This window comes from Lepisosteus platostomus, chromosome 10 (assembly GCF_059453375.1).
Source record: "Lepisosteus platostomus isolate fLepPlt1 chromosome 10, fLepPlt1.hap1, whole genome shotgun sequence".
Classification (NCBI taxonomy): Eukaryota; Metazoa; Chordata; class Actinopteri; order Semionotiformes; family Lepisosteidae; genus Lepisosteus; species Lepisosteus platostomus.
Window position 1 is genome coordinate 12,581,669 of NC_142620.1, and position 26,486 is coordinate 12,608,154.

A 26,486-nucleotide genomic window follows, 5' to 3' on the forward strand; every position below is an offset into this window, starting at 1 on the left:
TTGTAGTTTGTATTAGTTAGTTATTAGCAAAACACGCGTTTCCCTTCATGTCTACGCATACCCCTGGAAATTATTGTTAAGACAAAGAAAAGCGAATTACTGGTACTGTATATGATTCCAGGTCGCAGTACTGCACTATCTTATCTGCCCTATTAAAAAAAGGCAAAAAGACAACCTATATTATTGAGTTGTTTTTATTTTGTAGTAAAATTGAGGGTCCTTTTGCAACTAAAAGCAGAAATAATGCGGTATAAACAGTTTTAAATAATCTGAAACCAGAACATTATTGCATGTTCTTTAGATCAACAGAAATGGGAATAATAATTGGTCATACAGTTATAATTTACTAATAAGTGCCATAGGACTGTCATTAAACAATTTAAATCACAGTACGTAATAGAAAACACCAAATAGCTCTCATTAATAAAAAAATTACAATACAATTAACGTCATATTATTGTTCATGGTACTGATAATGGTGAAGACATTTTTTTATATTCAGACGTCTTTAATGATAATTTGATCATTAGTGCAACATACTGTATACCATAGGCCTGCCATACAAATTAGGACAAATGAACAGTTTCATGGAATAAAGAGGGTCTTTTTTTACGAACTGGTATATTTTGCTTTATTTAGCAGTTAAAGTCTGATTGACAGTTTTACATTCAACACGGAACAAGTCAACAAGAAAAATATATCATGAACTAGCTATATTCATGTTTACATCCTCCAGAATATTAGCTAATGCTCCCAGAAGAGTTAGTGATAATGATTACTGTAGCTTTACTGTTGAAAAAAGTTCAACATTACAAATAACTACCAGAAGAAAATTATTATGGAAGTAAATATGAAACTTTTGGATGGTCAGGGTTTGCAGGATGAATCTACATAAAGACCTGCATTAAATGAGTACTCAGATTCAGATTACAACCCAGTAATTACAACAGCAGCATAAAGATTTTATTTTGTATCAGAGTAAGTTGTATTTAATTAAGAAATCCAAAGCTATAACAAGGTTTTTAGTACAGTCATCAGGAAGGTCACAGACCTACCTTTTTTGGCAACTTGCAGCTGATTTAGGCAAGGTAGCCTAAATTTGCAAAGCTAACCCATAGAGTTCAAACATTCCTCACATCTTGAAATACATAAAGAAGCAAGTTACATCAAGACCAAAGTCTACTTTGCAACATCGACCTAATTTATTGGGTTGTAACGCAGGCCTCACTTTGTGAAATTGAGGCCTCAGGAATTCACAGTCATTGCTCATTCGCTTTGAAAAAAGAGGAACAGGTGGAAGTGTGTAAGAGGAGTGTTGTGTTACTTCACATTTCTGCTCAGTCTCACTGACTGACAACACAAGTGCGGATGAGCCAGGAACAACAGAGTTGACAGGAACAATGACGTTGGCAAACTAAATTTTATTTTCTGTCGTAGTTCAGATGTGTTGCTGCGTCAGCATACGTAGTCTGCAAAGGAACAAGTAATAGGTTTATTCCATGCTGAAAAGAGAAGAGAGAAAACACAACGTTTCGGCTGTGAAGCCTTCTTCAGGTGTGTGGAAGGCTTCACAGCCGAAACGTTGTGTTTTTTCTCTTCTCTTGTCAGCATGGAAGAAACCTATTACTTGTTCCTTTATTTGTTGTCTCTGTGTTGATGATTGTACTAATGCAAAAGGAAAGGAGAGCTGGGGGTGAGTGTCTGCTTCTGATCACGTGGTCTTTGCAGCTGCTGAACCACAAGGAACAGGGCTCAGCCCAGTCGGGCAGCTCACCAAACAGCTGCATCGCAGGAGGCAGACAAAGGGAATCCACAGGACCTACTGTACGTACTTTCACCATCCTGGTTGATGGCTTCACAAGGCCAGTGTAGATGTGATTCAAGCCTGTGATCATGCTGCACACTTTGTGGGCTGAGATCTCCCCCCCCCCCCAGAAGCAGCTGAAGACACCACAGGCTTCACCAAGCTCAGGAGGTGCTGCTGTAAACCTAGGACGGCAACAAGTTCATTCGCAGTAACTGTGATTGATTTATACAGTACACAGGCATGCACAATATGAGTTATTCAATTGAGTGTAACCTATCTTCATATTCCTGCTGCCTTGGAAGTGCTCTGCCTAGGACAGAAGAGTATTTCTTCTATTTACATAGATACGCATCAAGTCATGATATCTTATGTTATTGTGTTACGAACCCTAAATATTATTTTGCCTTGAAGAAAACAAAATATGTTTACGAGAAACAAGGACACATTCTTGCCAGATTACAAAACATTACTCATTAAGGGGGCGGATAAACACTGGCAGCTGGTCTCCAGTACGCCGTCTGTTGGTTTTTTTCCTCATTTCGTTCGTGCTATGACAGACGCCTCGCTCTAACGAAATGTAACTGTAGAAGGCGAATTCGTGGGTACGATACCGAAAGGGAATCCAATAACATTTTGCACCCTATCTGCAGTAATTGTCCTATTTTTTCTTCCCATCTACCCGCAAATCTCCTGTGGGAGGGGAGCGCAGAGGGGAAATTGCAAATGCAGAAAGGTGATTAGACATCTCCTTTTCCGCTGTTTCCAGGGGACGTCACTGCCCGGAAAACGCCCAGCGCGATTGGCTAGAGGAGAAGTCACGAGACGAGAGGAAAAAATATCCAGGAGTGTCCAGACAGTTTTCGAGCCTGCGCTTCAGGGAAAAATGGTAAGTGTTTATGCTGGTTGGCAAAACAGCGTTTTAAGTGCATATATTGCATTTGGTTTTAAAAAAATTAACCCCTTTATACGCATAGCTCGTTAGCAAGAACGATTTTTCTGTGTGGTCGAGGAATGCAGTCGACTGTTTGGAGTTGGTTTGTCCATTTATATATATATACCAAATGAAAAAAAATGCAGTTCCACCCATTGTGATGTGTTGCAGCATGTCAGTCTATAGTGTATTCAGGTATATTTTGAGATGAACAGAGTTTAAAACTTATTTAAAAGCGTATTATCCTAATATCCTACCGGCATTTCCCTCACTGTTCATCACCACATCTTTTTACGCTTATTGTTTGTTTTTTTTGGCCAGGCACCCATTGATAATTCCGCGTGATCTTCTCTCCTGCTGTATCGCCCTGTTTCTTTTACATACTGTATACTGTAGGGTTCAGTGTCTGTATTATGTCATTCATTCTTTTCCAGTTCAAGTTCTCATGTCTTCATTGTGTGGGAGTAGGAACTGAGAATCAGATATTATAATGCTCTAGTTACACTAAATGCAGACTTAACTGGTTATTAAAGGTTATTTTAAAAATACTCTTCACATTATTCGCTGGTTAAGTCTGAACATTGTATAAAGTATTGAGTACTGTGTAGTGTAGATCGCTAAATAGTGTAAAACTACATTCCTAGGCAGGGTGACGATGCTTAGAAATATTAGCTAAAACTTAAATATTGAATTTATTTTAACCAGTTGTGTTTTCTCAAATGTAATTGTAAATGTAAGGGCACATTTATAGGGATTCACTTTTTAAATGAGACAGAGGGCGCGTGTGCTCTGTGATGAACAGCCGAATTAGAAAGACGAGGACGACGGGGTTTGTGACGACAGGGGAAAGGTTTGTTGTGGACTTAAACATCCTTTCAGCCTTCATTAGACCAGGTATGATTATTTCAGTGGAACACACTGAACACAGATTCATCATCTGTGATGTTCGAATGGAATAGCTGCAATATTCCTGCTTTAAAAATAAAAATGTAATCTTGTTAGCCACAATGTCCCAGGAGAAGTGGTTACACTGATCACAAATGCATCTTTAATGCCGTGTTGCATTAAGAGAATGGAGGGTTTTCTAGCGACTGTTATATTTAATTTTACTGTATTAAATGCATTTTTTAGGAATATTCTGTTTAACTCACAATGTAACCTTAATTTTGTGATTTTCACCCCCCCAGGTGAGCTCATAGAAAATACATTTCATTGCCAGCAACTACTGCTGCATGCTGTATTGTTGTGCATTTGATAAACTTTGATTGAAAATGTTTTTTTTTCTTCATGTCCAATTTATTCTATCCACTTAAATCTTTGACTGTAAATTACAGCCATGCATGTAGGACACAGAAACTTTTAAAGAAGTTCTGCAGTTTCAATTGTGGAGCAATATGCTGTATGATGCTAGAAAAAGCTGTGTCAACAGTTAACTTATGTTAAGTTAGAGAAACTAATGGACATCCATATCTTACACTGTACATTAGATGCTGGGCGGGTATATACAAATTAACTGTCCATCCATTCCTCTTCTAAATAGGGGGAAATTATGTATTTCATATTATTTTAATAGAATACCACTATTGGAATTTTAGTAAGAGCAAGGTTAGAAATGAGACCTCTGATCTAAAGCATTCCTTAAATACATGTATAACAAAATGAATCTCATAACTCCAATCGCTGTTTGTTTCACCTTCTTTGCAGAGTGAGTCACTGGTTGTGTGTGATGTTGATGAAGAGTTAGTAGAAAAGCTGAGGAAGTTTCGATTCCGGAAAGAAACCAACAATGCTGCCATTATTAGTAAGTTGGGGTACAGTGTATTGAACTGGCCAGTGTGTCTGCACTAATAATGTTGTGTAGCTGTGAAGTTTCTATTGCCTAAGAACTCTATAAGGTAGAATTATATAATTATGCTTTTAATCTGATGGTCTGTGTTATTTTTAAAATTAGCATCACTGTTAAGACAGTTCCTTCCATATTCCAATATCATCTGGAAAGAAAAGGATTCAGTTAACCTCCCACCTTCACTCTTCATTTGCCAGAGTGACCTTTTATCTGGATGTACTTTGTGCTCAACTGAAACTGCTACTGTGATGATCAGAGAGGTGGCACAGCAATTAGAACTACTGACTTGCAAGTCCTGGGTTTCAGGCTTGTAATCCGTGTATCCCACAGAAAACCCATGTTTTCTAGATTCCTACTGAAGTCTAAAGACATGCTACCCACTAATAAGTGTGTTAGTGAGTATGTGTGTGTGTACTCTGGAATGGGTTGGCATCTGCAGTATGTCCAAGATGTTGTCCTGTATGGCAGGGTCCGAAAATGAGTCAAACTCGGGGAAAGGTCTTAAAGCTGAGTAAAACCCAGGAAGGTGCACGTTGAAAAATTAAAATGTTGATATCCCAAATGCTTCAAAACGTGCGTCTTATAAAGATGCTTTTACTGGTCAAGGCGTACTAGGAAACTGACAAATAGTGTAATCTTTTTGAGGCGCGGTGTACAGTTCTTCTAAAAGTATTGATCATTAATCAAGTGAAAGGATCCTAAATTATTCAGAAAATATTCTGAATTTTATGCATTGTCCTGTACTTGGAATGGAAAACAATTCTTTTACACATGTAAATCAGTGTTGTTTTTGGCCTTTACACCTATTGTTTTCCTCCTGTTGGAACTCTCGCATCACTTGAGCACAATATCGAAAAGTGATGTGGTATGAGTTAAAAGAAAAGTGCTATAAACCTGACTGTGAATGAAGGCTCTTGAAGGCCCAGCAAAGGTACTTTGGAAGATGAATTTGGAATACAGGCATTCTAGATCTTGAAATGCTTTCCTTTTGCATTCTGTAGTGAAATGTAGCCTACGTTTGCAGATCTCTTACATACAGTTGGCTCACATCTGGTGCTTTTTTTTTTCTTCCCAGTGAAGATTGACAAAGACAGACAACTTGTCATTTTGGATGAAGAACATGAGGTGAGTTCTAGAACGAATTTTAAAAGAGGACTCTAAATCTACCGTCTATATTCTCAGCACTTCTGGGTTCCTGGTAAAGACGGAGTCCAAGAGCAAAGGCTGTTTTTATATTTCTGATTTTGTCTTTCCTATCAGGATATTTCTCCAGATGACCTGAAGGATGAACTTCCTGAGAGACAGCCCAGATATCCTTTGATATTTGAGTAAAGTGGTTAAGAACAGTGGGATTGTCCTTTTGTTTCCTGTTTGATTTGAGTGCTTTACACAGGGTGTTCGGAAACCTAGGAGTGTGCCATATATTGTTTGAAGAGTGGGATAAATGAACAGGATAATTTAGCTAAATTTTGTACTATTTGCAGAATGACCTGTCAGATTTTCAGTTAGTGTAAACTTATTTGTTTTGAACTTTAACTGGTAAACAGAATTACATATGTATTTTCAGTCTCTGTTCAAAATTAATAGATTTTTGCTTGAAACCTTCTTTTGCCCTTAACACTGACCACATTTGTTGTATACAGCTATAAATACCAACACGATGATGGGCGTGTTTCTTACCCTCTCTGCTTCATTTTTTCCAGCCCAGTTGGTAAGTACACATTTTAAAATAATATACCTAAAAACTGATCAGGTTGATAAAATGTGTAAAACTCTATAGTTCACCTCGGTTACAGACCCTGTCACACTGCAGTTCCTAGACTACCTACTCTATTATTTAAACAATCGGTGAACATTGGAAACTGTGTTGTGGCACTACACTGGAGTGGATAGCTTAACAGAACTTAAAACAAAAGCTTCCTGTAGATGACATTAGTGTCTATTGGTAGATGAATTGTGTGGGGGGAAAGAAAAACACTACTTTACAAGGCTTCATTTCATGAGATGAGCTTTCAGCAATAAATTGGTACTGCATGGTGCTGCATACGATCTTGTGTACCCCTTAGTTATAATGGGTCCAGTATACTTCACTAGTAAGGCCCACATTTAAAATATTGTATATTATTGTGGTCACCACCACGTCCTAGAAAAGATGTTCCTGCTCTGGAATCTGTCCAGGGATGAGCAACCAGATACAGTACATTCTTGGATTAAGGGCAGGGATCTACACTGACAGGCTGAAAGAACCGGATCTTCTTGAACGGAGAAGATTGTGAGGGGACCTCATGTTCCAGATCATCACAGGCATTTACAAAGTCAGCTCCAGCTCTGTGGACTCAGAATCAAAAGTGAAACACGAGATAGAAGATGCTAGTGAAAACTATGTAGCAGTACTTGTAAAACCAAGAACAGAAGGCACTTCCTTACTCAAAAGGTTGTGGGAGTATGGAACAAGCTACTCGTCCACGTTGTTGAAACCGATACCCTGGCTTCCCTCAATAACAGCTGGAGGAGATCCTCGGATCTATAAGCTACTAACTACTAAACAGGCTAGGTGGGCCAAATGACCTCTTTTTTTGTTTGTAACTGTCCTTTTTCTGATGGCCTATTTTAGTGTGTCCTTCAAAGACCGACTCCTAGGATTTGCGACAATCTATAATTTACATAATGTACTTTTAGAGAACCTTTTGTACGTGAAGTGGGTGTCTGTGCAGTGGCATTAGAGGTATATTTTGTATTTATATCTGAGAAAGTGGCTAGGAAACTAATGGTTCAGTCGCGACCTCTTGCAGCATTTTCCAAGGTGATTACTGGTTTACTTAAGGAAAGGTAAGTAATATTTCTGTCTTGTTTCAGGGTGCAGGCCTGAGCAGCAGATGATGTACGCAGGAAGCAAAAACAAACTAGTTCAGACAGTGGAGCTGACCAAGGTGGGTTGTTACATTTCATATAGTCAGGTTCCTTCTTGTGGATTAATTTATGTTGTGGTTAATAAATTACATTTTGAAGAAGCATGAACATGCTGGTGGCAGATAAGGAAGACCTAAACCATTCTTAGTAATTTGTGACTGTGGAAGTCTCACACAGCTTTGTTAAAACTCAAGTCATTTTGTTGCAATATAGTGGTTCTGGAAACGTATTTTTTAATTTATAAATAATTTAAAAGGAACTATGAGGATCATTTTTAAAAAAAATCTGATTTCCATCAAACTCCAGCATTTTCGATTTTACAGTTTCAAAATTCAGCAAGAATGACAATCTCAAAACAAAATGGTGAAAAAGTCTACAGTGCGTGTGCGCGTTTGAGTCTGTATGCACCCTGTGATGGACAGACCGTATCCTGTCTTATGCCTCTCGTTTGCTGGGATAGACTCCAGCTTCCTCACAACCCTGTATTGGATGAAATGGGTAGAAGATGGATGGATGGCCTCATGCAGTTATGAGCATGTACAGTAGTAGTAAATTAAATCTGTAAATAAGCCTGGGAGTTTCTGGCTGACATTTTTGAGGTTCCAGTAATACATATTGAGCTATGAGCTTCGGAACATTTCTCTGTGAATATTTAATTTTTGTTTTCCAGGTGTTTGAAATTCGGAACACGGAGGACCTGACAGAGGAATGGCTTCGGGAAAAACTGGGATTCTTCCGTTAGAGGTCCCTTGCATAGCTTGACATGGAGATAACAGTGGCAGTATGCGTGTTATTGAAGGAAGAAAATACCATAGCCAGTGTCTGACTGCATCTTTTCCATATTTGTGTGTGACCACAGTGCCCTGTATTCCAGTCTCTTGTATTTGCACTCTGCTCATCTTTAAAGTGACAGCAGAAATGTAAGAGTGCTTTTGTTTTTTAATGATAGGTTTCAGAATAGAATGATGTCAGAACTGGAAGGCATTGCAACTTTATTTAATAAACCACTGCCACTTGCCTTTTAAATGAGAAAATCATATTAACCTTTGCAGATTTTTAATATTTCACTCCATCTAAAGGTTGTGGTACCATAGAGACTGGAAAAGTGCAGGTTGGTTAAGGGTCACTTTTTTTCCCTCCTCTGAGACCAAAAAAGATCTTCTTCATTCCCTGTCTGGTTAGAAAAAATACAAAAACTGATGCCACTTGGGTCTTTTTTTATTCTTCTTTAACTTGTTTTTCCAAAATAATTTTCCTATGTTTTTTTTTTACTATCATGACTCATCAAACAAAATATTTTATTAATTACTAATAAGGTTTGTTTTTTACCAAACTAAATTATAGAATTAACACTGATGTAGGAATTAATGGTCAAAGCTCTGGGCACACAAATCCCGATTCTGTGAAGACCCAGTAATATACGTGTGACCAATGATATTAATTTTGTGGAGTTTATTGATATCTGTAAACTTCATTTTTTTGGAATGGTGAATGGAGTGAGTGGTTCTAAAAAAACAGATATATTCCTGTCCGCTGCCCTCAGAACGTGGAAAAAATTATAGTTGTTTAGAGAGGCATTAGAAGTTGGGGACAGATTGTTAGCCGGTCACTTCAACATACTGGAAGAAGTTGGATAATTAAGTTTATAGTGGCAGTAGGGAGTCCCAAGTCACAGGATGTAAGAAAAAAGTAGCACATTTTAAAGGAAATAGATTTGTTTGTTTGTGTCTTTGGGGAGGCAAGGCCCAATAGGTTTAAAACAGACACACACTGCTCTCTGAATTTCTGATCACTCTCTGGTAAATTAAACAATCCTTTCGTTTCATTTAACAACATCCACTCTGTACCTGCTCCGAAGAAGTGATATACCCTTTACCAGCTTGAATTAAAAATGGAGATAAAAAGGAGTGAGGGTGATTTTTTGTAACCTTCAGCTATTGGCACAGGGCAGGTTTGTTTTCAAATAAAAACGTTTGCTATATAAAATGTTTGCATTCTTTGTTTAGTAACTGTTAGGCCGAGAAAATTAACTGTCGTGTTGTGCTATTTTTTTATGCATTTAATTCTGTTATTTTGCTGTCAAACTGTTGCTTCTTAGGATTTTTGGGTTGGCGTTTTAAATACTGCTAAACTGTGTGCTGATTTAGATTTAAAAGTTTGAATTACAAGAGCATTAGGTCCAGATTGATTTTCATTTGAAATTTTAGGACAGATGTAAATTCAGCTTGAAAATCTTGATTGGAAAATACAGTACTAAACCTATACCCAGTCAAAAAAAAATCAAGATTGCCCAATTTAATCCATAAAACATTTCCAGAACAAACACAAATCCTATTTTTTTATTTTATTTTTTTTCCAGGAACTCCAACATTCCTGGAACTATAACCCTCACCTTACCACAGCCCTAAATCCCCCTTGGATGCAAAGCATATTCCTTAATTTAAATTGAATGCAAAGTATTTCTCTACAAAGCCTCCAATGACATTTTAGCAGTGTTAGGACAAACGTGCTTTGATTCACAGTCGCATGTCTTCTTTGATAAGTCTGTTCTTATTTGAATTTATTGGTAAAGTTGAAATTGCATGAAGTCTAGAGCTGGATTTTGGGTGGAGTTAGGGGCTGAAGTGCCATTGGTAGTGGCAAAGTTGTATAGGGGATTTTATCATTCCAACCCTTGGGAGGTGCTGGAATACCAGTATTCCATGTTCTTACCAGTAAATGTTGTTTGGTACAGTATGTTTTTAATCTATGAAGATGAAAAGATGGAGTTATCAGTTCTATTTTTTGTAATGTTAAAATCAATATTATGTTTCTGTAATTGTACTGTATATTAACCAGCTTCTGCTACACTATTGAGAGCCACAAAGCAAATTAAAGTTAATTACATGTTATTTACGTACCTAGATACTGTATTGCAGGGAAATCTAAACAAAGTTTACGCTTCTAAAAGGAGTTTTCCACAGCCGTGCTTTGTGTGGGGCACAGTTATAGCACCTTCTACCCAAATAAGTGTTTTCTGTTTTTAATTTGTTTGGGGAAGGTGTTAGATTGTGAGAATACTAGCCTTTTTTGCAAATTCCTATAAACAAGATTTGACATGTTTTTTACCTTTTCAAACTAATCTTTAACAAACTATTCTATATAGAATATGATTATTTTACCAGGTTAAACTTTCTAATGTCTTAGTAAATTTGTTGGCAGAAAGAAAAGGGACCTTCAAAAATTTAACTTTTTCAGTATATTGGATGATATTATTGCTTCAGGTTGCTATATAGTAGTTATTTTTCTATTTTATAAGGCAGAATTACAAATAAATTAATGATGTGCCATTAGGCTATTAAGAGTAAACAGATTCAAAATAATACTAATCGCCCAGTTTAAAATGATCAAGCCAAAAGAGTATACAAAAAGTGTCTTAATACTTGCCAAAATCCGAAGATGGGATGTTTTACAGTATTAATAAAATTGACTCTAAATTGAAATACTTAAAGATTTAATTAACTGTTGAGACAAATAGAAGTTCAATGTTCTATGACTGTCCCTTTATGATGATGTATATACTTACAGCAAATGCTGTTGCTATTCATTTTACTTTGAAATTATATGCATACAGTATAGCACATTTATTATCCAGTGGAATGAAATGTGAAAAAATGGCTTATTTCGAATATTTTCATAAGTCTAAAGTCTAAATAAAAAACATTCGTAGCTTTTAGCATCTAGGACATTAACTGGAGCTCTAGGAACTTTTCCGTACAGGAATGCATTTCTATGGTCAATGGCCTGTCAGTAAGTGATCAGATTGTTCCATAAGATGTGTTGCCCATACAATATTAGTTTCTGGACCAGATAATTGCTTTATTGTAACTGTGAACTTCTAAAAACTGGAAGAATGTGAGTGTGTGTTAACCAGATCTGCCTGTTGTTCAAACATGTATGTGAAAGAACTTGGAAAGCTTCGGGAAGAGCTGTATATTACTGTTCTAATGCTTTTCCCAAGCATCAATGCTTTTAGCAGCATCTAGTTAATTCTCATGAACCCTCTGCTTACAGCAATCCATAGGAGTACTGTGGAAAAAAGACCAGGCAGTGGTGATGCATTGAATAATAATAAAATTATAAAACTTAATTTAAGAATTACTAAAAGCAGCCCTTGTTAGTATTGTACAGGGCTCCTATTTTGGTATGGAGAATGATTTACTACTTATTTTGTATCGTCTTGATCATCTTATAGGGTGACAATTTGAGAGAAAAGTATCCGGGGGATGACAGCATGATAACTACCTCTCGATTTCCATATTAAAGACCTGCTTTTTGTATTCTTCTGCAGCTGCAGTTAGTGACGGACGCATAGTGACAGCAAGGCTAAATAAGAACAAACTGGACCACAGTTTTGCAAGGCATTGAGTATGAAAAATCTAACCCTATGTCAGGACCAGCTTTGAGGGTTTTTTCTTATGGAATCTTTTTGTAGGTTTTTCGGACTAATGCTAGAAACCTCTGAAACATTTGACTCCACTGGAATGAAGACTAGTCAGAATAACATTAGTTGATTTACATGGAATTATATCCTTAAATCCTACACCTGAATTGGATAGAGTATAGATTATAGAGTTTACTTTCTTTTCTGGCGCTGATTTTAATCATGCAAAATTAGATCTGCTGTTTGCGTGAAGGTGGATGTCATAAGGAATTTGCTGGTCGAGGGTAAAGCCTCTCATGAGTAGCACCTAGAGATGATTGCTATGTGATTGTGGAATGACAGAATATGCAAGTTAAAAGTATGTGTTTTTAAAAACTGAAAAAGCCTCGTAATCAAGAGTGCTTTTTTCTTCATTTGACGTGACACTTGTTTCTTTGCCCCCCAAAAATAGATTGGACTAGATTAAGCCATTTTTTTCCAATTTTAATGAAAGATTTATGGCTTTGCAAATGAAGAGTAATTTCATCTTAAATTATGAATTAAGCCTTTACCAGAGTTATACAGCACATGCTCTTTTTTTCTTGTAAAGTACTGGAAAATAATTAAAAAGGTCAAATTGAATATTTGATTCTGCAGCTAATTTGATATAAGCAGTAATGGACAGCAGAACGGAGGTGGTAATAACTGATTTATCAGGACCACGCTATCACATTTTTTCTTTGTTATACTAGAAAGGGTTTTTGAGCAACAAATCTGATCTTATCAAGGAACAACAAAATAACAGATGAGCAAAAAACTGAAGTAATTGGAACATTCTATGATTTCCACAAATAGGTTTTAAAAATTACTTGAGTCAAGGTGTATTTTTAAAAGAGATAAAAGACTAAAAATGTTTTAAAATATAGATGTTTTTCAGCCCCTTTCATTGGTTTGATTATGCCTTCCACAAGACTGACATACAACACAGTTAAGAATTGTGAAAATAATTGTTTTGTGATCTTCCAAAGATTATGGATATTTTTTCATTTAAAAAAAATAACTGTTTAAACATTGCAATTACCTGCTGTATATACCTGTGTGTATACTTGATTATATACACAATGTATATACAGTAACTTCATGGATGACAGCAACTAATATACAGTAATTGTGCCAGTATGGAAATACATGTGCTTGAATTATACAGAAATTGCACGAGACATCTAGACACACATTCCTTTTATAGCTTAAAATGCTAGTAATAGCATCATGGCACCCCCCATCTCAGTTAGTGTTATTCACTAATGTGTTAAGTAAGAAATACTTTACAAAACTACACAATCATTTTCAATTGATTTTTCTTAGAGTCCAAACACTTAAGGAGCTAGTAGTTCCTACCAAATATTACTTTGGCATTTTTTAAACTTAGGGGCTTCAAATTCCATCTGTACACCCCTTATACCCTGTATTAAATCAACAGACTAGTCGAAGAAGTGTTAATAACCTGCTAGGAACTCACACTTATGATTACTTGCATGCTTATTACAGGTATATTAATATTAGAAATGTTTAATTATTAAGTGATAATTGTGGTTTGTTATTATTATTTCGGTATTAGGAACCGTGTTCTGCAGTTATAAAATGTAATTTCTTCAACAACTGAAGTATCTGCAATAATTGTGTTTTTGAAGACTTGTATGGATACTTCTGTAACCCTCTAGACATCTAATGGATTTGCAGTAAGAAGAACTATTGTCAGATCAGCGTAGTTTAACAAACTCTGACAATTAGTGAATTAGTGAATACAATTGCCGGAAGATGTGATGCACCAACACTTGTCTGTGTTTGTCCTGAAGCCATGTAAGAAGGTTTTGATTTAATTACCAGATTTAGTCGGAATTATGTTTAAACTGTGGTGCATTACATTGCAATTGGAGTTATTCACCCTAAATTGCAATGTTTTTACTTATTTCTGCCACTGTCTTTAATCTTTTAAAAATGATCATTATCACTGATTTAAGTAAATAAAAAAACTGATTTTCTTTATGAGTGACCCTTTGAGGTCAGCCGTGAAACAAGGTTTTAAAATAAAAGGTGAATTACACACGGGTATATATGGTGTGATCTGCATTCCTAAGCACATGAACAGCTTTCTTTCTGATGTGTTTAATTTTATTAATCTGTTGCCTAAGAACTCTGTGTTTTGGAACAAGTTTTATGTACACATTTTGCACCTTTAAAATAACTTTGTGCTTCATGACATGACGTGCTGTATTATTACTATTAATTCCACCCAGCTTTATGTATGACGAAGACGTCTCTCCACCCAGTGAAATTTAGTCTGTGAAAATGTTTATAATGGGATAATAACACCTGAGTATGTGAAACATGTTTGTTGCCTTGTTCTGTACAAATGATGTAACTAAATGCAAAAATAAAATTGAAACTGTGCATTACAGTTTGTGTATTTAACAGTAGTTTTTCACACGTTTAATACAAGAAGATCACATTAGCATATCTACAAATGTAAGAAGAACATTCAAACTGCAGGAGCTTCACTAACAACACTATTAGTAATGTTACCATAATCAGTAAAGTGTATAGGCAAAATTGTTGATAAATTAGGGTACTTGGCCTAATAACCAATTATAACTAGCATAGCTTGTACTTGCGTGACTGTTTTGAAATGAATTCAACAAAGGACCATACATACACGGATTAAATCATTTACCGTTCACTTGTTTAAAATTGTGTCCCTTTGCAAAGGGCCTCTAATTGTGCACAACAATGGCTGAAAGTGCTAAAGATACAATTACTTTGTGGACGCCAAATTACTGACAAACGGGTGAATATGGCATATTTTTTAGTTGCACACATATTTACAGTATGTACATATATATTCATAAGACGAATTGTGTCCATAATTATCGGTGAATTGCCATGCGGATTCTGAAACTGCTCATGTCAACAGTTACTTGCAAAGGTTTACACATCCAAATGTTACTTTAACAGTTAGTTTACTATAAAGTTATTTAAAAAATCAGAACAAGGTCGATGCGGTACTGTCTGTATAAACTGAACCCTTGGGCACGAAGTGCAAAACGTCCACAAACGTATAAAGCACCTGTATGGATGCGTAAACGTCAGGTCGCTATTTGAAGGTGGGGGAGTCCTAACCCCTCCCTAGGCCTTGGGACACCAAATGAAAGACAGGGGCCACGCAGTGACGTGGTGAAGGAGCCCCATGATCAAAAGCTCTCCCCATAAACATATTGGAAGTTCTGGGGGACGGTGACCCTATCCCTCCAGGAAAACAATCCAGTGCCGGGGGTACTGCAGGTGAATCCTGGGAAAACGACCCCACCACACAAAAAGAGAGACTCTGAGAGACGTGCACTTCTGCCTCTGCTGCGGATAGAGACCAAAAAAAAAAATCTTCCCGAAACCCCTTGAAGGCGTCAGATTCACCGCCTGTGGCCCCAAACCGGCCAGGCGTGAAGCCGTGTCGCGTCGCTCCCTGACGCGTTAGAGCCGCGTCCTGCCCCGTGGAGTTGAAAGGCGAGGGCGGTCTGCGCATGCCCATGTCTCGCCGCCTGTCTGCTTGCCTGTCGCCTCGCTCTTCTGTCGGGTCCCGGTCCCTCACACAGGAACGGAATAAAAGATGGCGTTCACGTTCGCGGCCTTTTGTTATATGTTAGCCTTGCTGCTAACCGCAGCTCTGATATTCTTCGCCATCTGGCACGTAAGTTGTTGTTGTGTGTTTTCTTTAACGGGCTCCTCTCGTTTCAGGCGGACAAGCGCCGCCGCGGATTATTTTGGCGTTGTGGTTGGCCGGGGGATCGGGATGCGCTGGAGCTGATCCGTCTCCACCCCGGAATGAATGGCCAGCACTGTCAAATCGTGTACAGTTGAGGGATTGCGCGTTTATTTACACGTTTGTCTACCAGTGTTGTGTGATTGTTAATTCTGGCGCTTGCCGCGTATTCTGTACGTAAAGAGGCAGTAGCAAAACATTTTTTAAAAAAATATTTGTGAGGCATCCGATGGCCTTCTGTTTGTGCTCCGGAGGGCTGTCGTTAAGTAGCCACTGCTGTCTTGGTCACGCTGTGCCTTGGCCGGCTCCTAGTTGAATAACGTGTGCTTTGTATCGTTACGGGTTAATAAACGTCAAGATTTATTTAACTGCTTAGGTGAAATTCAGTGTTACTATAGACACGGTAGGTAGGCTTGATGTCACTTCAGATAGGTTGCTAATTTTACTTTATTATTTTGACCTATAATTCGTCGTTTTTTAAATAAAAAATCGAGGCCTGCAGCGTGTGTACGTGTTTTATTACTAAACACTGTACTTTTATGTGTCTTTTACCAGAGGAAGCTCACGGCTGTTCGAGACCGCTAAGGCAAAATTAATCGATCACTTGTGCATCAATCGAGGCTCTCTCACATTTATCGGCTGCACGGTTTTGTTTTCTATAGTAACTTTATTTTCATTGTTTTTAAATACTGCTGTTTATGAAATAAGAATGCATTAAAGCCAATTATGTTAATGCAGTAATTAATCTATTTTTTTAATGGACTGTATGAATTTCGGCGTGCAGGTAAATCCTGCGCCTTTCCTGACTGATCAGACTGTCCATGACTATCAGAGAAAACTAGTAACTAGTGTTCAGTATTCCAGTGAAGGGTTCCTGCCTTTCGGGGAATAGTGTTAAGACGCATTTTTTTAAGAACCTACAGAGTTAAATTAGTGATATTCTTCATGGTTCTACATCTCCGCCAAGGAATGTACAGTAACTGTACTGTCTGTTAGATGCGGTTAAAGCGTGTGTGTGTATTTAAGTTTGTGAAAGCAAGTCAGAGACCACGCGTGTGTTGTCAGGGCCTGCTGCTGTCTCAGACAACTGGGAATGACACCTTCAACGGGGATTAGGATTAGCACAGTGAACATTCATAAAGTAACCGAATGTCTTTTGTCAAGCCATTCTCAAGGTGCATATTACTGCAGGAACAGCAACGCTCAGAGGCTTGAAATTGATTTTGAGAGCACTTGTTCTTAATTCTTTTGATGTATAGTGTGATGTAATGTATTCCATTGTTAAATATTTATCCTCTTGCCTCCATTTTATGTGACAAATAGTTGTATCAATGACAACATTTTCATTTTCTCAAGTAATATGTAGCTCTGGTATTATCATTTGAATAGTTCATGTATTTCTATCATTTTTAAATTGATTTGTTATACGTCTTATAGTAGATATTGGCTGTAATTTTTAAAAAATGACATCAATTTTTAAATCTCCTATGTATTCCTAAATATACGTCTTAGGTGGCTTATAATATTGTCGAAATTGCAAATTAGAAAATGACATTTATTTTCACAAAGAGTGGTAGAAGTCGGGGACAGTCCTTTAGGATTCATGAAACGGGGTAAAGATTCATGATGAATGAGATAGTAAAAACTAAAAGAATTTAAAGCTAAAGGGGGAAAATGCTCACCTTGTGAAAGTAGCCGTTAGAACCAGTGGGTTTCTTGAAAATGGTTATTTTAACTGCCACTCTGCACAGGTGTTCAACGTTCTGCCAGCTAAGAGCTGCTTGTGGTTTGAAATTGTCACTTTTGTTGCTAGATTGTAGCATTGATCAGAATGGACCGTTAACACAGTAGTGCATTGCATTTTCTTTTGAGAGCCGGGGAGGGGGAAAGAGAATACCTCCCTAAATTAGAATTTCGGGTTTCCTTGTTCTGATGAATGAAGCGTGGGTGGACAAGGATTATAAGAGAAAGTACATTCATTGTGATGGACTTCGCTTATACAGGACATATATTATCATCCAGTTTTCTATCCAGATCCTAACTCTTTGCTTTTCCTTTTCAGATAATCGCATTTGATGAGCTGAAGACTGACTACAAGAATCCGATAGACCAGTGTAATACGTTGAATCCTGTAAGTGTGCCCAGGCAGTGTAATTTTTTCTTTGCATGTTGATTTTCCTTTCTTTAGTATTTATCCTTCGCTAAATTAATGTTCCTATTTTTACTGGTAGACTTGTCTTAATTTATGCACTGTTATTGCTTGTTATTCTGACTGTTATTAATCTACTTGTGATCTTGTCAGCTGTCGGGCACTAACATTTTTTTCAATCTGCTTTTTGCATTTTGTTTTACGGCACAAAGACAGTTGAAAAGGTCAAAAAGATTAAAAGAGTCAAAATTGCATTAAAGGTTTGTACCAATCTTTAGTTTAAATGCCCGTTCAGTATAATTTATTTTAAGTCTTCAGTCTGTCATTTGCACGGAAGAGTGTTTGCAAATGTTTTTTCAATTAACATCAGGAGAAGACAAGTTTAGATTAGCTCTATTGTAAGTCCATTTTTAATTAATCAGGTCAGCAACACAAGTCACTATAACAAAAAATGATGTAGACCTAGCTGTAAGCAAGGTTTTGATTTTGAAACTTTTGGTAGTCTACATTTGAATAGCATTTATTTATGATGCATCTACAGTATGTAGTATTAGACTTAGGAAAAGTTTTTGGTAGAAACTTATAGACCACATCAATCAACATTTCCTAGAAAAAAAGTAAAGCCAGCTCACAAGATATTAGAATATAAATATTTACAAGGTCTGCTATTGTGATTTTCATGTTCCTGAGCAAACACTTCCTGTAGAGATTCCAGAAAAAAAGCAGGAGTTAACTGAAAAGACTTGCAAATGCTCCAGACTTGCATGGTTAAAAATGACCCCCTTTGTTTGCATACAGTACTGTAAGAATGCCAATGCCAATATAAATCAACAGAAGCATGTCACATTAGAGATTGGTTAAAAAAGTTCAAGTGAAGTCATAACTAGCTCTAGTTCTCTAGTATGACTATATTTTTGTTAAGCTTATATATACATGCACCAAGTTACTAGCTAAGGCTATATGCTGCATCTGCATCACATTTAGTACAGTAATAGAGGGTTGTGTAAATGCGATGTGATTTGTTGTGGAAGCCTAAAATAAGTGTTGTAATAAAAGTTTTAGGATCCATAGGGCAGGTTTTAGTATTGGTGTAGGCTTTTGTCTGCAGATGTCTGGAGTCACATCTTTGTAATTTTCTATTTACAAAGCATAATTTCAGTGAAATCACCTCAGGTAAAAGAAAATTCTGACCAGGTATCGCAGCAAGGTTGTCCGGCACATTTAGAGCAACAGAGATAAAATACTGACATTAAAAGAAACTGGGGTTTTTCAGAATCATGATGTATTTGCATTCAGATACCTGCACAAAAAATGTGAATTTACTTTTTTTTTGAAGAGGACAGTAGAATCCTACAAAACAGCTTGGTTCCAGTTAGAAGAAAAATGCTTGTTGCACTAACTATTGCAACAGTAGAAACGAGATTATGGGAGGATAAGATGCAAGCAGGGGGCGAAAAATAGTTTGTGAAACCCTTATATTTTCTTTTCATTCTGTGAAATCCTTCACAGAATGCAGATATGTATTAGGAAATATCTACATCCATATACGGTATACCCACCATACCCATCTTTTTTTTGGATTAGCTAGTCATATTTATATGAGATGTTAGATTTCTGAGTGAAAATATTTTAATTTTTAGTTTAGAACTATGCAAAATTGAGGAAATTAAGTGCTTTCAAGATGATGGAGCGAATATTTCTTTACACCTCATACATAAAACTGAAATATAGCTGTCTCTCTATAGTGCCCTTGGGATGTACACTCATTTTGTCCTCTGGAACTGTTGCACTGATGCACAGTTGGCTCTTTATAAAATAAAACCCTTTATAATGCCACCCCTGCCAATTGCCAGTTTGAGTGCCAATATGACAGTAATCTGATGGCCTATGCATTATGACAGATAGTTATTGGGATGATTTCAAGCTTCAGAGATGTGTTGAGTGTGTTCAGTGTTTCATGTAGCACATACATGTTCACATTTACACATCGGTGTGAATAAAAGCACTTCGCATTATAAACGTAGGAAGATGTGCAAATGTTTGTAGACTTAGTAGCCTATCATCTTTCTTTCAAATGCGAAGTATTTTCCAGAAAAAATATGCTGTAAACATAGTTGTGCCATATTTTTGGTTAAATGAATACCCATGAAAAGCTTTTTAGAAGCATTTTTTCATAAAGCTTCACTTTACAGACCCAGTTAACGATAACTAAAGGAAAAGGTATAAGGTCAAACATTTCAAGTAGAATACCAATGAAGGGGGAATGTGCTAACCTGGATTTGGAATGATGCATCCTAACAGCAGAACCCTGGATGACTTAATCTGGGATTTAGTTGTTAATACCAGATTTTATTGCTGCAGAGAATATAAAGATTTTTGAAAGACTGAATAGGAGGGCTTGTAATCTAGAGAGCCAAATCATTTACTTTTGTATGCAGTGCTGTATTTATTGTTTTACAGATGTGAAGAGGCTTTACAAGTAGACTGCATGTTCACTATGAAACTGATTAATGTTGTCTTTTAAGAGATGAGTAACCCGTCCTTATCAACACTGAGAGTTTTATAGAGGTCTTTGAGTGCTGCTCACTCTTAAGTGACAGGCTGATATTTATACGATCTAGGGCAATATTCTATATTGTCACTAGAATGTACATAGTCAAGGCTGTATCATTAATTATAGACAGCTTTTGAACATAACAGCTATACAGCAGTGTTTAATCGATATCACGCAGGGGCTTATTTAAAGGAAACAGATGGCTGCAGAACTGTCTCACTTCACTGTGTTGTGTTCTTAAAGGGACACGGGACAGAGCACATGCAGAATGAAGATCTCCGACATGGGATACTATAGTGAAATCAGCCATGTCAGTGTTTGCCAGCACATGCTATGCTGTAGGCTTGTATTATCCAGAGAAGCACCTATTGTATAAATTACTGTGGACCTGAAGTATAAAGCAAAACAACCCTTGCTGCTAATTGTATTCTGTTGCCTACAAAAGCGTAATCCCACCTCTGAACTGAAAATGTAGCTCTTTTGGCGTGGGCGCTGAACAGAAAGGAAAACTTTGTTGAAAGAATAGGCAGGTGCATTTGTATGCAAGTTTGGTTTAGATTATATTAGTATCTATAACGAATTTGTCTTCGAAGCACAGATGTTGTAGAGTATTGCATTCCTATTTCATCCTGTTTCCCTGTGAATTACGTGTGACTCTCCTTGGCTGTATCTTACTCTTGTCGTGTGACTGGTTTCAGCAGTGTAGTAAAGGCCTGCTGACATTTCCCTTGCATTTTCCAATGGAGCTGCATCCAAGGATGTGGGTAACTCGGTGTCCAGCGCATGGCTTCCTTGTGGCAGGCACTGTCATTCGCCACCTTTGCCTTATCCCAGACTTTACACTGGCACTCAGTCTGATCAGGGAGATCAGTGCGGCACCGCTAACCCCCTGTACTACCTGCGCACTCCTCACTGGGGGGGTCAGTCCATGACGCGTGGTTTCATTTCATATGTGCCCCCCCCAACCCGGTTGTGAAAAGATTTGTGATATCTAGTTCATTGCTGGATAACGTTCATGAAGTTTATTTTTTATTTAATAAGGAAAGATTGATAATACCTCCTTAGAGTTTAAAGGCTGATTTTTATATCACCATTAATGATTTTGTTAATAAATCAGCAATGTCAAATTATCATAAAAGATGTGCTCTTAATACTGGAAGGATGGTTTTTTGCTCCCCTGGGACGAGCACTACCTGTCTCAACAGGTGGAGGATCAGGAGTGTTAGTGTAATGTGCTGTGACCATGTGAGCAGTTGGCTTCATTGATTGTCATCGTGGGGTGGGTCTGAGAATGAATGTGGCATAAATGGGTCACATGGAAAGAATATGAACCTCTTCCACTGTGAATTGTTTGCAGATATATTTACATAAAACCGTAGAGCTTGAGAGAGAAATCTTTTGACAGTATCTTTAAGGAATACTGAGCATTGTACTTATATGGGTGAACAATTATAGCAAATTTTGTATGGTGCCTTAATTTTAGTTTACATTTTATACCATCACATCCATTTATTGGTTGTGCTCTGCATTAAGCCAGCTGTCAGTTCTTAATGTTATTCTTTTTAAACTACTGCGTGGATATTTATTTTTGACACTTTCCCACATATTTTGGTACATTTCCAGACCAAATACTAAAATGTTTCCTGCTTACTGTATCAGAAAAGCCCATTCTTTATGTAACACAGACATAGTTAGAGTGGGCAAGCAGGACTGGGGGAAAGGGAAATGGGGAGTTTCCTGTATTTCAGGAGCTTTCCCCAGTTATTAACTAAAAACTATTCCCTTGCCCTTTTCCCTGCTTGTTCCTACATGCCTGTCTCCGGCTGACTGTGAGAGTGCCTTGGGTCTCCTCCTTGTGCAGAGCTGTGGTGTTTGTTGTGTGTCCATGGATACGGTATGAAATCCTACTAATGGGTTTGCTTGCTTGTTTCAGCTGGTACTTCCGGAGTACCTCATCCATGCTTTCTTCTGTGTCATGTTCCTCTGTGCGGCAGAGTGGCTGACGCTAGGACTCAACGTGCCCTTGTTGGCCTACCATGTGTGGAGGTAGGTTTCTCTCCAGGCCCGGTACTGGCTGGTTAAGTTGGCCTTATATTACCAGTTAACAATTTATTGAATACGGCTTACCTATAGCTACCTGGCAAGTTATTCGTTTTTAACCATAGGAGCATAAGGTGAGGTCTCAGTAAGGTGACAGATGAAAGAAGGCCATTATTCCCATTTAGCAGTTAATTGATCCTGGCATCTCATCCAGCTGTTTTTTGAAAGAAGCCAGGGTATCGGCTTAAATGGCTTGGCTGGGTAGCTTGTTCCATACTCCCACAGCCTGTTGTATAAAGTAGTGCCTCCTTTCCTAATGAGAGGATCTCATCCAACGGTTCCTCGAACAAAATAAGAGTATGATCTTCAACAATATGGCTGGGCCGCTTGTTCCAGACTCCCACAACCCTTTGGGAGAGAGGTGCCTTCTGTTCTGGGTTTAAAAAATACTTCCATGTACAGTACTTTCTGTTTGCCACCTGTGGTTCATGTTTCACTGTTGATTCTGATCACAGGATTCCACAGGATTGACTTTTTGTCAACGCCTTGGAGGATTTTGAATACTCATATCAAGTACCTGTTGTAGTCGTCTCTGTTTAAACTAATGATATAAATTCTTTCGGCCTGTCACCATGACCATAGTGATCAAAATACTGAATTACTTGGTAAAATACCCTTATTTCATATATTTTCACTATAAAAACATCTTTATAAAAGCCACTAATTTTATTTTAACTATGTACTTTAAATAGGTAGTATTTACTTGTTTTTGCCCGGTACCTTTAAATATAAACAGTTAATTTCCCTTTTTTCTAAAACACAGACTTGGGGAGGGGTGTTTCTGAACAGCATTCTTCTCCTCTGACCAGGTACATGAGCCGGCCTGTGATGAGCGGTCCTGGGTTATATGACCCAACTACAATCATGAACGCGGATATCCTAGCATATTGCCAGAAAGAAGGCTGGTGCAAGCTAGCCTTTTACCTTCTGTCCTTTTTCTACTATCTCTATGGGTAAGTCTGCGTGTTGGGGACTCCGAAAGCAATGTTCTGTGACCAGTGGAGTTTGGTGTATTGCAGCTCCCTTTGCTGTTTGGAATGTATACCACTATTCAAAATTCTGCTCCCAGACCTTGGTGCTTCCTAACACAAGTCAGATAGTGAGGTATGTTGGATAAAGAGAAAAACCTGGCTTTTTAGCTCCCTTCTGGCAGAACTTGCATCCGTAGCTTGGATAGCTTGAGAGATGAATCTATCACATGGAACTGATATCCTAAAGCCAGGGAGCAGATAAAATAAAAATTTCAACAAAGTTTGCCAACTGCAAACATCTCCGGTCAGGGGCTTGTTAGTCCACACTGGTATCTCATAACACTAGTTTCATTTTACCGATGTTTTTTTTTTTCCAATTGGAATTGTGACACTGTTTCGTTTTAACACGTGTTTGTTTTATTTCAGGATGATCTACGTACTGGTGAGCTCCTAAAGCAGCACTCGCTACCATCAGGGGAGGGGAAATACTGCATGCAGGAAAACGAGCTACAGCTTTACGAGCTGGGAGACTTACCGAAAGCAGAGACCTTTAGATTTTCTTCTGTGGAGTTTTAAAAAGAATGATGAACACTTGAGCCCCATTAAATCCTGAGTACCACTTTAAAAAATGTTATCCTTAAAAATGGTAGCTTCAACCTTATCCTTTTTATTACTACTACCTGCAGGGAAAACAGCCAGCTAAGCCAGGACGTTTCTTTTATTATTTGAAGGTGTTTGACTTTAATGGAAGTTTGAAACATTGCAGTCATTGATTTTTTTTTTTTCCTGTTATGGAATAAAAACTTTTGATCATTATTATACTTTGTTTACAAAACATCTTAGGACCTTTTTGTGCTATTTCATTAAACCAAATTTGTATGTGTAGATCAAATTTGCAGCTGTTGTCTGTCACAAAACTAATCACACTGAATTGACTGTATCGTAAAAGTTTAAGTGAAAAAAACTACAAGCCAAAAAAAAACTCAGCACCGAGTTTGTGTGAAACTCGTGCAGTGTTTGCTTTTTTAATATGTACTGCTTTGCAGTGAGTACTTTGGTGTCGAGGTGGATTTAGAAAAAACCTTAGCACACAATGATCCTTTGGTTTAATTTTTTCTCCAGATAGTGCGTTTTGTTTAGTGAGAAGTTAAGTCATTTTTAAGTAAACCCAGGTTTTCCAGTTTCACTTGGTGAAACAGCTTTATTCGATGAAAATTGTAACCTTATGAATTTAATGGTGCACTGTGAATTTTTACAAAAGACAATCAGTACTGATACCCGCAAGTGGCATTCAGCTAAATTTCAATTGCTCATTATAATTCAAGTCTTCTAAGACACAATAGACTTTTTTACTGCTGTTAGTAGTTATGCAGTTGTTACTTCTTTAATGGAACTCCATCTCCTAAACTTGTCACCTTCCGTGCTACAATGTGCCCTTGTGTTTAGTAAATTTCCTAAGAGGATAATCTAGTTGATTTGTTTTTTTGTTTGAAAATGTTTAGTTACATTTTCCTAAATCTCAGTTTATATAGTCTATCAAATCTCAGAATCCAAGACCAACCACCCATGAGTTCATCATATAGTTTCTTTAAGCTTCAGTTGATTAAACAATCATATTATGCTTTCATCATGGTATGATAGTGAATGGCCTTGGTTGGGTGTATGAGTCTGGCATTAAATATGGAATGGCCATTAATATAAGATGGGTGATGCAAATGAGACTGTGCAGGAAATGTGTTCAATACTATCAAACATTCTGATCTCAAAAAACAGAATAGTGGGTCCCAAGCTGCATTATGGTGTAAGAAACTTCTTCCTAGTTTTTCTGAGCCAATGAATATACGTCTGCAGGGAGATACCACATTTGTAATGCATGTAAACAGTCCAGTAGCATATCGTTTTAAAAGGAGTCATGTATAAAATTTGTCACCTGCCAGATTTCTATAGGAACCTAGGGCAGACTAAGAATGTGCTGGTTGTCTTTCTGTAAAAAAACAAGATACTCAAGTCAGTCATGTTGAGTTGATTGGACTTGCTTAAAAACTGCTTTGACACTCCTCGTATATTGCTTTTAAAAGATATTTAACAGAGTTTTGAATTGCTAGGATTTGTTAGAATTCTGCCTTTGCAGGGAAGTGTACTCTGATAGCACAAGACGACATGTTGTTGGCAGTTTTGGAGTTCACAACAGGAGTGAATTACACAAGGTTCAGCCTTGGTGCAAAGTAATATCTTCCCTTAAACTTTTTTGCCATAAACATTCTGTGAAGTTCTCTTGCTGCCTGTAAACCTACCAACAAATAATTGAATATATTATAGTTAATGTAACTCAAATTTTATTAAATGTGAAAATAATTATATGTTGTGTGACATTTACTTTTCTCCAGATTTTTCCCAAAACTGTAAAAGGGTAAGTATTAATAAATCCATCCAATGAATTGTATGTGGGGGGGAGTAAATGCCAGTAGTTGTTAAAATTACCTTTGGCTGCCCAAAAATATTCGGTATCCTATTCACCTTGAAAGTAAGTATTAATATTTTAGACTAATTTGTACATAAGTGACCCTCCCCAGGATTAAGCTGACTTGTTATAATGGAGGGGAATTTAATATTCACATTTCAAATCTCATTTACCATTATAAAGTCAATTCAAGGGTCTCTCTCCTTAGCTGCTGGCTAGGAGCAAGGAATAAACTGGTTAAACGTTGACAGGGTCAGATGATCACACCCCCCAGTGGAAGAACTGATTATAACTGAAGGAGACACAGAAAACCTGCGTTTCGGACTCTCAGACTGCATTTCAGAGCTGGAAAGCTGTTGCGGACAATGCGGCAAGTTTCATTTCATCAATACATCAGGTTCCCACCCCATCAATCTGTTTTTAAAGACCGCACCTACTCAGCATCAACTCTGTGCAAATGAAACAGACATGCAACTAAAGGTTTATTTTTAGCGATTTTCCTTATGGGAAAACATTTATTAACTCCTTTTTAGGACAGGCC

General features: G+C 37.4%; 2 protein-coding genes across 4 annotated transcripts; both read left to right on the forward strand.

Annotated features, from left to right (window-relative positions):
* Nucleotides 1-1,653: 1,653 nt before the first annotated feature.
* Nucleotides 1,654-9,480, forward strand: gmfb (glia maturation factor, beta). Of its 2 annotated transcripts, none has more exons than XM_088648256.1 (8): nucleotides 1,654-1,824; nucleotides 2,574-2,693; nucleotides 4,443-4,539; nucleotides 5,660-5,709; nucleotides 5,845-5,894; nucleotides 6,213-6,295; nucleotides 7,441-7,514; nucleotides 8,165-9,480. In XM_088648256.1, exons 1-8 carry the CDS (start codon nucleotides 1,657-1,659, stop codon nucleotides 8,234-8,236), a joined length of 714 nt encoding a protein of 237 aa, XP_088504382.1. In that variant the 5' UTR covers nucleotides 1,654-1,656; the 3' UTR covers nucleotides 8,237-9,480. The 2 variants fall into 2 exon arrangements, with proteins under 2 accessions (XP_088504382.1, XP_088504383.1); XM_088648257.1 differs by lacking the exon at nucleotides 1,654-1,824 and adding an exon at nucleotides 2,284-2,409.
* A 5,989-nt stretch (nucleotides 9,481-15,469) lies between these two features.
* Nucleotides 15,470-25,839, forward strand: cnih1 (cornichon family member 1). Of its 2 annotated transcripts, XM_088648260.1 has the most exons (6): nucleotides 15,470-15,638; nucleotides 17,773-17,841; nucleotides 18,072-18,119; nucleotides 22,347-22,459; nucleotides 23,323-23,466; nucleotides 23,911-25,839. In XM_088648260.1, the coding sequence occupies exons 1-6, from the start codon at nucleotides 15,558-15,560 to the stop codon at nucleotides 23,936-23,938; spliced, it is 483 nt and encodes a 160-aa protein (XP_088504386.1). In that variant the 5' UTR covers nucleotides 15,470-15,557; the 3' UTR covers nucleotides 23,939-25,839. The 2 variants fall into 2 exon arrangements, with proteins under 2 accessions (XP_088504386.1, XP_088504387.1); XM_088648261.1 differs by lacking the exon at nucleotides 18,072-18,119 and having other exon boundaries at nucleotides 15,473-15,638.
* The last annotated feature ends 647 nt before the right edge of the window (nucleotides 25,840-26,486 follow it).